The sequence below is a fragment of the Micromys minutus genome (genome assembly GCF_963924665.1).
Source record: "Micromys minutus genome assembly, chromosome: 21".
Classification (NCBI taxonomy): Eukaryota; Metazoa; Chordata; class Mammalia; order Rodentia; family Muridae; genus Micromys; species Micromys minutus.
The window spans coordinates 6674817-6690274 of record NC_137956.1 but is presented as its reverse complement, the minus strand read 5'-3'; the positions used below and the strand labels follow the sequence as shown (position 1 = coordinate 6690274).

At 43.1% G+C, this 15458-nt stretch overlaps 1 protein-coding gene across 11 annotated transcripts in view; it reads right to left on the bottom strand.

The window, feature by feature from the left end:
- Positions 1–15458, bottom strand: part of CCPG1 (cell cycle progression 1) — a 29674-nt gene that overhangs the window by 4398 nt on the left and 9818 nt on the right. For 4 of the 11 annotated variants that reach the window (XR_013975472.1, XM_080934480.1, XM_080934486.1 and 1 more), the window contains exons 2-9: positions 13912–13980; positions 12027–12147; positions 11625–11701; positions 9847–10048; positions 7537–7632; positions 5910–6161; positions 4732–4758; positions 1533–1654 (exon numbers count right to left, since the gene is read on the bottom strand). Coding sequence is in view for 10 of the 11 variants with exons in the window: in XM_080934480.1 (XP_080790606.1) it covers positions 1533–1654; positions 4732–4758; positions 5910–6161; positions 7537–7632; positions 9847–10048; positions 11625–11701; positions 12027–12147; positions 13912–13971 (957 nt within the window). In the remaining variant the exon portion in view is untranslated. Of the gene's footprint in view, positions 1–1532; positions 1655–4731; positions 4759–5909; positions 6162–7536; positions 7633–9846; positions 10049–11624; positions 11702–12026; positions 12148–13911; positions 13981–14103; positions 14173–14508; positions 14606–15458 lie in introns of those variants that run through there. The other 7 variants (XM_080934485.1, XM_080934481.1, XM_080934488.1 and 4 more) reach the window with 5 other exon arrangements.

Genomic DNA, 15458 nt, shown 5'->3' with positions numbered 1-15458 from the left:
AGAGAATGGGTAGCAGGCAGGCATGTCAAATCAAGGGCACTGCTGAGGAAGGAGGATTTAAAGAACAGGTAGGCATAATTCCATCTGTCTCTAACAACCTCCGGGCCAAGAACTTAGCAGACCCAAAGCCCCAGAGTCCAAGCTCAGTGCTGCATACAGACATCATCGGATCACACCACTACGCTAGAAAAGCCAGGGAAAAGCCAGGGAAGCCCTCCATCTTGTTACTACAGCAGCTGTACTGAAAAGGTGCCTACAGAGTTTAGAGAACTAACATTTCATTCTGTTCATGCATTTATTTTCAGAGAGGGCCTCTCTGCATCACCCTGGCTGACCTGTCACTCATTCTGTAGACCAGACTGGCCTCAAACTCAGACCTGCTTGTCTCTGTCCCACCAGTCTCAGCAACTGAGGAAAAGTCAGCTACACTTGCCTTCTGTGAGTAAACCCAGAGCCAGGCATGTGTGTATCTGTATCCCAGACTCAGGACTGATGAGATTAAAAACTATCCAGAAGGCAGCATGACATGCCAGTACCCGCCTTTAATCCCAGCACTAGGGTGGCAGAAAAGGCTGCTATGTGTCAGTACAGAATCTCATGGAAAGACCTCTGTACACAGAGGACAGCATGAATCCTAGCAACACAGTTAAATACTTTCCCAAATCCAAGTAAACTTGAATTCAGAAACAAACAAAATAAGCAATTGGGTTTTACAATGTGAGAAACAAACAAATAGTTGTCTACCTAACTCATTAATCTTTAGAAAAAGGAAAGAAGGAAGAAAGGGGGGGAGAGAGGGAAAAAGAAAGAAAGGTTTTAAAATGTAGTTTGCAAGACAGCTCTGCTGGCACAGATGCCTGCTGCCCTGAGCTGGATTGAGTAGGACCAGCATGGTGGATCACAGAAAACTGACTCCTGAAAGGGTTTTCTCCATGTTTGAGCCATGAATGCAAAGGACTTCATATGCGCATACATGCACAGACCAATTTTAAAAAATCTTTGAAGTTAGATACTTGGAATCCAATTAGATCTGCTAGCTTTGCAGAGTTACTTAGCCTATCTGAACCTCTGCCTGTCTGTAAATGAAAAACATCTACTGCCTCACTCACAGGAGTGTCAGAGAGGCAGGTTACATGATGCATGCCAATGTGAGGAACAGGTGTAAAAGCACACACAACTTAACATGTTTGTGTGCAGGTGAGCACGTGGAGGTCAGTGGACAGCTTGTGGTTGTGGGAGTCTGTTCTCTCCTGTCATCATGCAAGGCCCGGCAGCAAGTACCTTTCCCTGCTGGCCCATGTCTCGTCCACTGCTCTGCACTGTAACACCTAACTACTTCCCCGCTGCTTTCTGCTTTTCTCCTCCTTGGCTTTCTGAGGCAGGGTGTAGCACAGGCCAGTCTTGAACTTAGCCTGATTCATACTGCTAAGTTCTCAGGTGCCAGGATAGGACTGCAGTGTCTGTGTGCCCTAGCTCAATTATTTCCACATTACTTACTATTAGTTATTCCTCAATGACTAATTAATACACACCTTGAAGTCTAGAGCAGACTCTTGCTCCTGCGGGTACTGTGAGAGACAGTCCTTCACACCACTCAGCTCATCTTCATGGAGCTTTCTGACTAACTGCTGCTGCTTCTGAATCTGGATTGTGCCTGAAAGGAAAATCATTACAGGGATAACACGGCTCCCACTGCTCCTACACTAGCCCTTTAACTTGGGCAAGGACAGGCTTTACTCTAAAACATTCACCAAACAGCAGTGGATGCTAATGCACAGGACGAGCAGGTTAATGATGTGTGTTAATTTATTCAGCATACACACAGGAACATTTAAATAGTTTACTACCCTTCTGAAGAAATACACAGGCCACTCAACACACCCACTGTTGGCATTAGGATAGCCCCTTCCTCCAGCAATGGCTCCACCCACAGGTGACAGGAACCTAGCATATCAATTGCCATGGAAACAGCCAAAGCATTCCCAGAAGACATCAGTTCAGAATCCCACCTTCACCTGGGAGCAAGTGATATCACTACCCCTACAAAAGACCGAAACCCCTCCTCCTCCCTCTTTTTCTTCTTCTCTTGGCCTTGACCCCTGCCCCATCCCCTTCTATTAAACCTCTCCACGTGGAACCGTGTTTGTTTGGTGTGGTCTGTCTGGGCATGGGCCAAGAAATCTAATTAACAGTACCCCCCCCCCAAAAAAAAACCCAAAAATTCATCTTGTTACACTGACAGCACTCAGCTTTGAAATTGCTGAAGTAAAGTGTTCTAACCTCTTTAAACAGAAAAATAAGCCACCAAATGGAGTTATTTTCCTAAGAACTAAGAGTCAAAGAAAAATGAAAATGTGTTTTTTAATAATCTGCCTATAGGCTACAACTCAAACACTGAAATACAACACAGGAAACACCTAATTATGAACACTCATCATTCTCAAAGTCAAATTTCTATTTTATTTTTTTAGACAAGGTCTTAAGTCATCTAGGATAGAGCTCAACTCCCTATTTACCTGAAGATGATCTTGAACTCCTGAGTCTCCTGCCTCTACTTTTTTTTTTTTTTTTTTTTTTTTTTTTTTTGAGACAGGGTTTTTCTGTGTAACAGTTCTGGCTGTCCTGGAACTCATTTGTAGACCAGGCTGGGTTGAACTCAGAGCTCCACCTGCTTCTGCCTCCTGAGTGCTGGGATTAAAGCTGTGCGCCACCACCTGGCAAAGAGGACTTTTTGTTTTTGAGACTGAGCCTCTTGCAAACTAAGCTGGACTCAAATTAACTATGAAGCAGAGAATGACCATGAACTTCTGTACCTACCTCTAGGGTACTAGGATTGCACCAATTCCTAGTTTTCATGTTGAGCCAAGGCTTGAACCCAGGACTTTGTGCATGCTAGGCAAACATTCTACCAACAGAGCTATACCCTTCTACTTTTCAAATACTGAGATTACTTTTAAAAACAACAAAAAAGAAAAAAGAAAAACCATACTATTTTGGGGACGGGCACAGGCATGTTATGACACAAATGTGGAGGTCAGGAAAACTCAGGAGTTGGATCAGGCTTGAAGGTAGCACTCTTACACTGAGCTATGTGATAGGCCTTCAAAGCCAAGTATATTAACAATTCTGCAATAGGGCATGGGCAGTGGGAGAGCCTCTAACTACTATCTGCAAAGCCCTAAGGTTACCACCCCATACTAGGACAGTTCCTTCATATTGACCTTAAATTTAAAATGTTCTTTTGCCAATACAAGCTGCATGCTCCTGGTACATGTATCATACATGTGAAGAAAAAAAAACCCACACCACTGAACCAAAAAGCACATATGGCAACTGGTGGGCATACCAGTACATGCAGAAGTTTAAACACAGGATGTAACAGGTCTTGAAACCCACTTCTGAACATCACTTAGCAATCTAGGAACAGGGATTCAGCCATGCTGTAGAAGGCCAAGCACATCTTCTAGCTTCACTGTCCAGCAGGACTCTTCCGTAAGAAGCCATTTACGTCCCATGTGAAGCAGCTTAGCACACTTCCTCACTTTTGACAGACTACCAATCTAAAAGTCTAGGCTGGAAGCCCGGTGCCCTCCCCGCTCTAACCCCTGCATCGCTCCTTCACTCTAATCCCCAAAGCCTCCAGCACTGGCATATGGATTACAAAACCCAACAGTCCCAGCTGACCTACAACTTTTACCTTTTCTCTCACTGTTATTTTCAGTTGCTCCATAAATCAGACTTTCTTACTCAGCATCCTAAACTGTCTTCAGACAGCAGAAGAGGGCATTAGACCCCATGACAGATGGTGTGAGCCACCATGTGGTTGCTGGGAATTGAACTCAGGACCTGTGGAAGAGCAGCCAGTGCTCTTAACCACTAAGCCATCTCTCCAGCCCCCTTAAAAACACCTTTTATCTCTCATCTAGGTAATTTTTATTTCCAAAAGGGGTTGTAGAGTTTCTGTTGCTAGAACTGTCAACTGTCCCTCCTGTATGTCATAAACTTACTAAACGCCATTCAAGGATGTCTGAGTAAGCCATGTACTTCAGTGCCTCTTTGGGCTATGTAACTTCTCATCTAGTTACAGTTACACCCTCAGAATTGCTGGACAACCTGTCAACACCTACCAGAATGTGGAGTGATGAGCAAGGAAGGAAAAGCACTTCAAACACGAATTTGGAGTTAGCTTTCTTATAGATCATTATCTTCTTTGCTAATTATCTTTTTCTAAAAGTTTAAATGCACTTTTAGAATCTGAATCATGTCAAACAGCTGGAGTAGACTGTGTCACTATCTTTTGCTGTCTTTTCTAGTACAAACAGGAAACACCACAGTTACACGGAGCTAAAGCTGGCTAAGTTCTAAGCAGATTGTTTAAACCACATGGCTGCCAATGGACAGAGACATCAGAGAACGGCTGTTAGCACGGAGCTCACTGCCCAGCTCAGGCCAAGGTCACTGAGTCAGGGCTTAGGTTATGTGTAACTCATTTCATACACCTCATCATCCAGGATTCTCACACTGATAAGGCTAAGATGAAAATGTATAGGAAAATAGGGTGTTAATTTTGTTAAAGCTAGCAATCTTGATTTTAAAAGGACTGTTCTAAACTGTACCTTCTAAAAAAATATTCCAAAGTCATGCAAAATGTGAAATTTTAGTGCAGTCTGTATTAATATTAAAGTTAATAACAAACTCTTGGCTTTTAGTAAGAAAAAAATGATTTTAGACCTTTTCCTTTGTTTCCTTCATTTTCGCCTGTAGGGAGGCAGAAATATACTAAAAAACATTGATAAAATGTGTTCCCAGAGCACATCACACTAGTGTGACTCAAGAGTAAGCGCTCAGCAGGACACATGCAGACAGGCCTCCCCATGTGCCCAACACCCCCTCAAGTTTAACACAGAAAACATCACTCAGCAACTTTGACTTTAGCAAGTATGGACTGCCCTGTCATTTTATTACAGTATCATGCTCTATTAAATACCTTTACCACATTCATGAAAGAGCATATTATTGGAAAGAACTACTAAAACTGAAAATTGAAGTATAGGTTATGTGGACCAAGAAAAGGAATAAATCTAAAAGTAGTTTATATAGGCAAACTAAGATTCTTGAAGTTGCCAGGCATAATGGCCTAGACCTTTGTCCAGCCCTTGGGTGCTAGAGGCAGATGGAGCTCTGTGAGTCAGACTAATGAGCTGCTACACAGTGAGTTCCAGGACAGCCAGGGCGAATGAGAAAGACCCTGTTTCAGACAACAACAAAAGTCCTGTAAATTTGACAATGTTTAAGACATTGACTTCTCAAGTATACTATACCTCTCTCGCCAGTCCCAAGTCTATAATCTCAGCATTCAGGAAGCTGAGTCAGAGCTCAGCCTGAGTTACATAGCAAGACCCTGCTTAAAAACCATAGGTAGGTAGGTAGGCAGGCAGACAAAAAGATGTAAAGCCCTGCTTCAAAAACCAGGGTGGCTAGCCTGGAACAGACTTTGTAAACCAGTTTGACCTCAAAATCAAAACCCTCTGCCTGCCCCTGGGATTAAAGACATTGAACATCACTCCCAGCATCTTCAGATTGTTTCATTCGTGTTTTGCCTGCACAAATGTCTGTGCACCATGTGCATGCAGTGCTCTAAGAGGTCACAAGAGGGCAGCTGGAATGGTGATGGTTATGAAACAGCCAGCATGTGGGCTAGGTATAAGAGACTGAAACTGGGGCCTCTGGAAGAATAGCATCTCCCCTCCCCCAACTTCAGACTTGATATCCAGTCTTCTGACTTGAAAACAAAACAAAAAAAAAAAAAAAACAAAAAACAAACAAAAAAAAAAAAACAAAAAACAAAAAAAACAAACAACAAAAAAAACCAAGCCACAAATATGCACAAGGTGTTTCCAAATACTCACCATAGAAATGTCCAAATCCCATGCTGATAGCAATCACCAAGGCCAGGATAACACACTTGTTGAGACCACCACTAAAGTGGCGTTTACTTGGCTCCTTGGAGGACTCATCTTCTGGTTCAGCGAGTAGAGGTTCCTCAGACTCTGAGACAGAAACGGTCTTCTTCCTGTTGCGGCGGCGTCTAGGGGCAGGGCTGGGTTCCTGGCTGGTGTCATCACTACTGGATTCCTCATCACTATGCTGAGATGAAAAAACTAGTTTAAAAAGAAAATGTTCATATTTAAGTCCACATTCTCAGAAAAGCCGTGGCAGTAAATGACAATAATCAACGCTAGCCTCACATGCCCTTTGACATGAGAAAGCCGAAAGGAGAAACATAAACAAGAATGCACGGCTCATTCACCAATACAGACCAAACACAGGCTGACTGTATGTCCTGCTTACACCTCAACAGTCTCCTTGTCTAGATCTTTAAAACTCTGCCCTTCCCTACCTCACTGTCGAGAATAACAAATATCTCAGTTAAGGAAAAAAGAAACCCTGTCTTTTTGTTCAACTTCATAGCTACTTAAAGGGACAGTATGTAAGTGTGTAAGGGTCTCCCAGGGCCCTAACCCACCGTGCAGGTCCAGAGCACCACGGTTCACACGGTTCCCTTCCACTCTCACCAGAAGGTTGTGGGTCGCACCCTCTGGTAAATGGCAGCACGAGGAAGCCACACAACCACTCTCCCTGTGCTAAGGCCCAGCCCTGCTGCTCCTTCACGAGAAGAAAAACTGCACAAAATAATCCAGTCCAGGAACAATCCCTTGGAGATATTACTCCTTAATTACATTCCATATTTCAACAAATTATTGACAAGGACACTTGGTAATGATCTCTATAGGCCAGTTAGATGTGAACTTGAATTTAACAGAGCTCCAAAACAGTACACACTCATGCAACCAAAAATTCCAGTCTCTTAGAAAACAGGCTGGCCATGCCACAGAAAAGCTGGAGTCTGCATCACACAATGCTTTCTAATGATCAAGCGTGGAAGATGTAATTCATGTTCACATGACAACAGAGAGCATCACTACTGAATGAACACACATCCTAATGCTTAGTGACACGGGAGCCAGAGAGGATTCACTGTGCCGTGACCTCATGCCCCTCATGCCCAGCATGTGTCTGGTTATTCCTGATCACCTCAGCTGTGAGGTATATTTCTTAAAGAGAAAAAGGAGAACTTAAGCCAAGCATTATACAATATGAAGGCATCCAGATCATAGCTGGGATACTGAAGTAAGACTTTGCGACAGAAGCACAGTGAGTCATCTTGAAAATGTCTCCAAACCCACAATGCACACTGCCTTCCTCTATATGAACAAGTCACCGGTAGATGTTAATAGTCACCAACTACCTAACGCTTCTATCTTCAACATCTGGAGTCTACACTTCCTGTACAGCACTACTTAGCCGCCAGCTGAAGCAGCGAGCAATGAAGAGGCGTGGAGGCGTGCAGTAAGCTATGCAGTCAGCTTAGGCAGCCTGCTTACGGGTGGCTTAGATCAAGACTCTGCAAAGCACTCAGCAGTCCAATGGTAAACGTGACTAGCCCAGCTCAGAAGCCACTCAGCACCACACAACCTTGGAGAGCGAGCTGGCTAGGAACACGGCGTCTCAGCTGATCATCCCATCCCCTTATGCATTCAGGAATCTTCCACAGCTTCGCCCACCACCTTTCTTTTGTGAGTAAATAGGAAAGAAGATGTATAAAGCTGTTATAAACAACAAAGGAGAAAACCTAAAAAATACAACTTTCACTAGTTAACACTGTTATCTGTAAGAGATTAAATCCAATGAACTTCACTACAGCAACCACCTTTGCCTTCTGGGTAGGAGGGTTGTTAGCCAATGGAAGGCAATAGTTTTCTTAAACAAACAGAAGCTGCACACTTATTAGAATCACACAAAAACACAAAGCTGAAAAGCTGTAAGAATAGAAGAATCGAATGGAGTAACTAAGGAGACACACTGTCCACGATGCCTCACTGTGTAGCTTTTTCAGTATAGCCCAAAATTTATCACTAGTTTTAAACATTGTCTTTATATGAGAAATTTTAATGGGATGGATTGCAAAAGGTTAAAAAAATACTTAAATTGGACATGGCCACACACACCTGATCCCAGCACTCAAGAAACAGAGACAAGTCAATCTCTATGAATTTGAGGCCAAACTGGTCTATAGCAAATTCCAGGCCAGCCAATGATACATGATAAGACCCAGTCTCAAATTAACACCACACACACACACACACACACACACACACACACACACAATATTTCTGTTAACTAATTCTGAAACACTTAGATCTTTCAAAGAGAAAATCAAGTCAAAATCCTTGGCTTTCAGGTACTAGTTCCCATCCACAGTGTGTCCTGCTCTTTTGCTGTGCCCGCCCTTCAGCTACACCCCTACTTGGGTCCATGCTTCTTAAGCCAGTGGCTGAAATTATAAATGGATAAGTAAATAAATCAAAAGGGAGAAAACTGAACATGATGGAATTATAAAACTCAAAAAGAGCTCAAATGCACTGAGTGTGGGAAGGTCTCAACCTCTGAATACTTGTTGAATTCCAGGGTCAACTGTACAAACTTTTTGTAAATATAATCAAACATCTGTATCTCAGGCTCAACAAAGGATAGATTAAAAATATTCAGAAGACATTCCTTCTGCTCTGAACACATACAGACTTCTTTTTGTACTATTCCCCCAACAACTTACACAGCACTCACCTGTCAGACGTGAGTGTTATGTGGGGACAGAGGATGTGGATGTTTTGTGACATAATTCCAGCTGAAGCAGGCAGACTGTCACAAATCCAAGGCTAGTCAAGACTACACAGTGAGGTCCAGGACAGTGTGAATTCAAAAGATATTATCCCAGAACAAACCAACAAAAAAAGCATGTGGCATTTTATTACCTTAAATTTGAATAAAACATTGTTTAATTCTAGCTGCCAAAGGTATACAAATTATTAAAAGAATTGAAAAATGTAAGAAGCTAATCCAAACTATATATTCTTGGCTTTTCATCAGATTAGGAAATGATTAGAACAGCAGTTCTAAATGGAGTCACAGGTCTCCACACTCTAAATTATCACTGGGTTAGCTACAGGCTTCTCTTTTAACATTTCCCAGAAACTTTATGTCTAAGTATTTTGTCATGTTGAAAGATACTACATTTTCAGAAATCAGAGGTTAAGAATTGCAGAAGAGGCTGTGTGGTGGTGGCACCGGTCTTTAATCCCAGCACTCAGGAGGGACAGCACTCTGAGTTCAGGCCAGCTTAGTCTACAGAAGGCAAATTCCAGGGCAGCCAGGGCTACACAGAGAACCCTGTCTGGAAAAAAAAAAAACCTATGGGAATAATGGTGCATGCCTACAGAACTGCTGCCAAGTCTGAGACAAAGCCCAAGCTACACAGTGAGTATAAAGCAGCCAGAGTTGCAGAGCTAGACCCTGCTCTACCTCCACCAACCAATCAGATACTAAAAGACAAATGCCCCCTTTAAGGACTTGAGACTTTAATAAACTGAATGTAGCAGCCTGCTTACCTAGCATGTGCAGTATCTGGGATTCAGTCCCCAGCCTGCTTACCTAGCATGTGCAGTATCTGGGATTCAGTCCCCAGCCTGCTTACCTAGCATGTGCAGTATCTGGGATTCAGTCCCCAGCACACCCCTACACACAGGCATATGCATGCAAGCACACACATAGCGATGTGTCAAAGAAAGAACACTGAGATCAGCCATAAAGGCCAGGAAAACACTGTAACAAACTTTATCAAGATTTTCTTGAATTTCAGAGAAATTATTTAAAATGTTGAAAGCTGGAGCTAGAAAACAAGCCATTTAAATAAGAAATCAGAGGTTCACTGCTGCAACAGCTCCATACCGGGTTCTGGCTGGCAGAAGGTGTACTGGCTGCTGGAGGAAGAACCCATGTTAAGGTCATCTGAGTTGGGTGCTTCTTTAATAATTGTAACTTCCTGGATCCCCATTTCTTCCAGCTTAGGTGGTTCAAGTGTAACAATATCCGAATCATCACTAGTAGTTCCAAAATAGACATTGTCTTCAGGAGCAGTTGTTTCCTCCACCTACAGACCAAATTTTACATTTTGAGTCTTACATTTTCCTCACAGTTAAAAATATGACACCTAGTTTCATTCTTTTTGTGTTCTCTTCCCATCCCTTTTCTTTTCAGTCCTGGGGATGGAGCCCAGGACCTTGTGCCACTGGACACCACTGGACACCTCTGCTAGCCCTTAATGACATGATTTCTATCCAACAGTAAAGGATTGTGCGATCACAGGCTCACGCTAAGAATTAAATGAGAAGACTGTCTTCCCCACTGCACTTCAGAAGCTAAAGAGACCGCCCAGCTCTGCTGTGACCACATGACACCAAGAAATACACTTACTTCAGCAGTCCCAAGTTTGCTGGCATAAATACTACCTCCAGGGAGTTGTGACAGACTGACTCAACAGCTAGGCTTGGTACTACAGTCTGAGTATGTCAACTAAAATTCATTAAAACTTGGTCTAGCACATGCCTTCAATCTCATCACTTAGGTGGACCTCTGTGAGTTGGAGGTGAGCCTGGTCTACATACTGAGTTCTAGGATAACCATGGATATGTAGAAAGACCCTGCAAACAAAACAAAACCCCAACAACAGTCATGGAAATTCAATGAGCTCTGAGAAGATGAGGAGGATGCTGTTTGAAGACGAATATAGCACAGTGCCATTTGGCCATTTCCTTTCTCTCTTATCCAAGGACACTGCATTTTTTTTCCCTACAGAGAATGTGGCAAAAGGTACAATCACCACACACCACACCAGTTATTATCACCTTCTTGGGCTTCCCAGCCTCCAAAAATAAACAATTTTTAATAACTTACTTGACAGCAAGATCCTTCCACCCGCTGATCCACCTCATCAACACTAAAAATTTATTTACTTATATATCTGCTCAAGGTTATGCACATGTCTGTCTATCTGTGCACAGAGATAAGAAGAGGGCATCAGGTCCGTGGAGCTGAAGTTACAAGTGTTTGCAAGACACCCAGCTGATTCCATGTGTGGTGAGATCTGAACTCAGAGCCCCATGATTGAGTAGCAGGTATTCATAACTACTGAGCCATGTCTCCAGGTCCTTTCAGAAAAGAATTATTCTTGATGCCCCTCATTCTCAGCAGGAAAGAACTAAAATACCATGGAAAGCTTATGCAGCCAAGTAGCTTTATTCAAAAGACAACCACAACAGACAATATTTAATTTGTTATTGGATACAAAAGTTAACCTTCATTTTAGACATTCACTCAGTAAATTTTGAATATAATTCAAGAATGAAATCTACTTCCAAAATAATCACAATGCAGATTAAAATAGCTTAAACTATACTTAAAATGGTTAAATAGATTCAACTAATAGGCAAACCAGCTAAACCAGAGCGGGTGCCCATCTTGTAGCTAGTTAGGGTGCGAGGGTGACCTAGGGACAGACTCTTACTTACAGTCCTGTTCTGAAACCCCAAAGAAGTTAACTTCAACCTTAAAACTGACCACTTTCTTTTTCACTAGATTTTCTTATAGTTTAGGTCGGAATAGAATGCTTAGCTATCAACAGGAAGACAGTGCTTATCAAGTATCCACAGAATGGAATAAAAGTTTACCTCAACTGCTGACTTGGTTTCTCTCACTGATGACAACGTGGCTTCTCCCACTGACGACGTGCTGTTTGCACTGCTTTCTAGTATAAAACCAAGATCAACATCATCATTTCTTTTGCTGAAAACACTTTAATTGTGCAGCCGACATGTCATCAGTCCCTCTGCTCTTGCTAACAAATTTAATTACTTAGAAGTGACGGGACAGTCTCACACAGGGAATGGAACTCATCACAGGCTCTCAGGTGTCATCAACCTTCAAGTTATTCACAGACACTTGGGGGCAGGCTCTCTTAAACAGTTCACCAAGGGAACATGGGGATAAGACCATTCCAATGACAATCAAGGATAATACCCTTATCTCCAGAAAAAAACAAAACAAACAAACAAAATGGGAACTTAAGTTACCTCCACTTCCATGCCCCACAGGAAGAACTCGCAGCTGCTCTTGTTCTAATGAGGAATATTCTAGAGTCAGTTCACAGTTGTCAATGGCTATGGCAGAATTCACGATCTCTATATCAGAACCCTAGGGGAAAGTCATAATTAGTAATTTAGCTATTGCCTCCCTAAGTCTGGATTTGACTGATGATGTGTAGAAAGTTTCTGTTGCCATCACACTCTTAACAGTATCTATCCTGACTCAGTCTATACAGGCCTGCAGGAGGAAAATTGCAAAATGCAGCCATACACTTCAAGTCAATGTCCGGTGAACACAGGATGACTAAAAGCCAAACCCTGAGTCCTAAATGTCTGCACTATGGGGCTGGAGAGAGCTCAGGAGTTAAGAGCAGTTGTTATTCTTCCAGGACCCAGGTTTGATTCCCAGTGCCCATGACAGCTCACAACTTAACTCATCCCAAGAGAACCAACACCCTGTTCTAGCATTCTCAGGCACTGCACACATGTGGCATGTGAGGCCAGAGGACAACTTGTGGAATAGGTTCTCTCCTACCATGTGGGCCCAAGGACCCTCCTCAGGCTTCACAGCACCCGAGCCATGCCACTGGCTTACTGTACTTAATGCTGTTTTATAAAAGACATGACTAACAAACTGTTCTAAACTTTTAGTTATCACAATAATTATTTCTATACACCATGTATACATCAAGCAGCAGTTATGGTAAATGCCCATAACACAAGCACTTGGGAGGTGGGGCAGAAGACTTCCATTTGGAGGGCAGCATGGGTTACTTAGTGAGCTTAAGGCCACATTGGGCTACAATGGGACCCTGTCTCAGAGAGGAGGCTCAGCAGTTTAAGACACTAGTTGCTCTTCCAGAGACCCAGGTTCAGTTACCAGCATCTATACGGTGGCTCACAACTATCTCTAACTCTAATCCCAGAGAATCTGACACCATCTTCAACAACAAAGAAGACAACCAGGCACGTGCCTTTATTCCAGTGCTCAGAAAGTGAGGCAGAAGGACCAAAAGTTGGAGGTTAAGCCTGGGCTGAGGGGAGTTGGAGAGATGACTCAGTGGTTAAGAGCACTGGCTGCTCTTCCAGAGGTCCTGAGTTCAAATGGTGAACTTATGGTGGCTTCCACATGGTGGCTCACAACCATCTGTAATAGGATGCCCTCTTCTGTTGTATCTGAAGACGGTGTACTCATATACATAAAATAAATAAATAAATCTTTAAAAAAAATGCCTGGGCAGTGTGGTAACTTAGATTCCGGCTATGGTTTTCAGTAGTATCCAAAATCCTAGATGCTTACTCTCCAGAGAAGTTCATACTTCCTCTTGATTATGAACAACTGATATCTTCCATACATGCAAATCTAAAACACATTTTTTTCATATTACATTCTGCATTTCATTAAAATGGGAAGTGGGGCTGGATATGGTTCATGCCTCTAATCCCATAGGCTGAGCCAGGAGGGCTGCCTTAAGTTTTAGGCCAGCCTATACGACAGAAGACTTTCTCAAAAACAAAACAAAAGCCGCCCATACTAGCACATACCTATAATCCCCAGTACTTGGAAGAACTTCTTTGAATGTGAGGCCAGTTCTGGCCAGCCACGGCTACTTAGTGAGATTTTAATACTGACTCCAAGCCCACCTAGAGCAACTTATTAAGACCCTATATCAAGGTTTTGTTAAAAAAAAAAAAAAAAAAAAAGAAAAAAAAAAAGACTGGTGCTGTATGTAGCTCAAAGGTATTTAGCAGCCACTTTTAATATGGGTAGAAAAATGGCCAACTACAGACAAAGGAAGCTGTGCTTACCTAGAAAACACTGACCTTCATACAGCAGTTTCTGTCACTGCTAACAACATGTCAGAGAACATACCTCATGATTGATGACAGTCCAGCCACAAGATGAGTCACTGTCGCTGGAATTTTCAGACATTTTTCAGGCCTATTAATAAAAGAACATATAACAAAACATGGAACAATTTTTAAAATGTCTGTTAAAGCTCTACAACACAGCACAAAACCTCCAGGTGAGACTGAGACCACCCCACAGGTTTTCCACACTGACCTATGGCTGCACACCCATCAGGATAAACCAAATCGTTAAGCTGTGGGACCCTCTTGAGCTAAGACAAGCTGCCCGGCTGTGGTGCTGCAACCAACAGAAGTTCCATCTGGAAGGTGAAGCACGCCTAGAGTCCTGCCGGCAGATGGCAAGTGGAGCAGGCAGCAGTGACAGTCTACTTCCAACCAACAGTGAGCTGCGAGAAGCCCAAAAGGCCAAGCTCTTGTGTAGTGACCACCTCAACGGGGTTTATAAAGGACGGCTCCAAACCTAACACCCTGAGAATGGCCTCATTTTGTCCTGGAGCAGCACCTTCTCAGTGCTGCCTGGTCTCCCATCTGGAAAGCCTTGACACAGTCACCCCACACTAGCTAGCCCATACTAGCCTAGGAATGTTAATTCCCTTACCTGTGTCTCCAGAATGCTAGGATTCTCCACCTCCTTAACTAGCTTCAGGCCCTACATAGACACAAAGTGTTAGGTCTAACCTGAAGGCTGTGTTCCAACACAACTGTATCCAGGGGCTGGAACACAGTTCAGCTGGTAGCATGCCTAGCTGGGTTTGATTTCCAGCACCATGTGACCTAAACATGCTGGCACCATCTGTAATCCTAGCATTGAAGTAGTCAGAAGGATCGGAAGGTCAAGGTCACTCTTGGCTGCACAGTAGGAAGTTCCAGGCCAACCTGGTATTCAAGACACTCATAAGAAGCCGCCCCACCCTCTGTTCTGCTCTAAGAATAACTAGACTGCAATGACCTTCCCAAGACTCCTGGACAGCAGTGCATCCACCCTTCAGTTCCAGGGCTCAGCACTAAGAAAGCTGAGGTGGGAGGGCTTCCAACTGTAAGCCAGCCTAGGCAAGTGGGGGATTTCGAGGGGAGCGAAAGGCAGGAGGGAAGCAGGTAGGTTCCCCTATCCGCATTCATAAATTCTGTTGGTTTTATCCTGTAGCACCAGCACCTGAGCTCTATAGTATGAACGTGTCTCAAAACAACCAAAACCATATTCTGCAATGGTAACTCAAAGGCTGCCAGACATTGTTGTGCCTTTAATCCCAGTATTTAGGAATCAGAGGAAGGAGGATCTCTGTAAGTTCAAAGCCAGCCTGGTCTACATTGCAAGTTTTAAGACAACCAAAGCTACCCATTGAGATCCTGTCTTTAAAAACAAATAAGAGTACACAACACTATTAACATTCCTCATTAACCAAAACAGACAAGTTACCTGGTATGCTGATACCACATTGTCCCTAATAAGCTACATTTTACTGTGAAGAAGGCAGGGTTTCTGTTTCCTTATCTTCTAGAATTAGACAAGAGTGAGAAGAATAGGGCACTGTTATCTCACAATTCTGT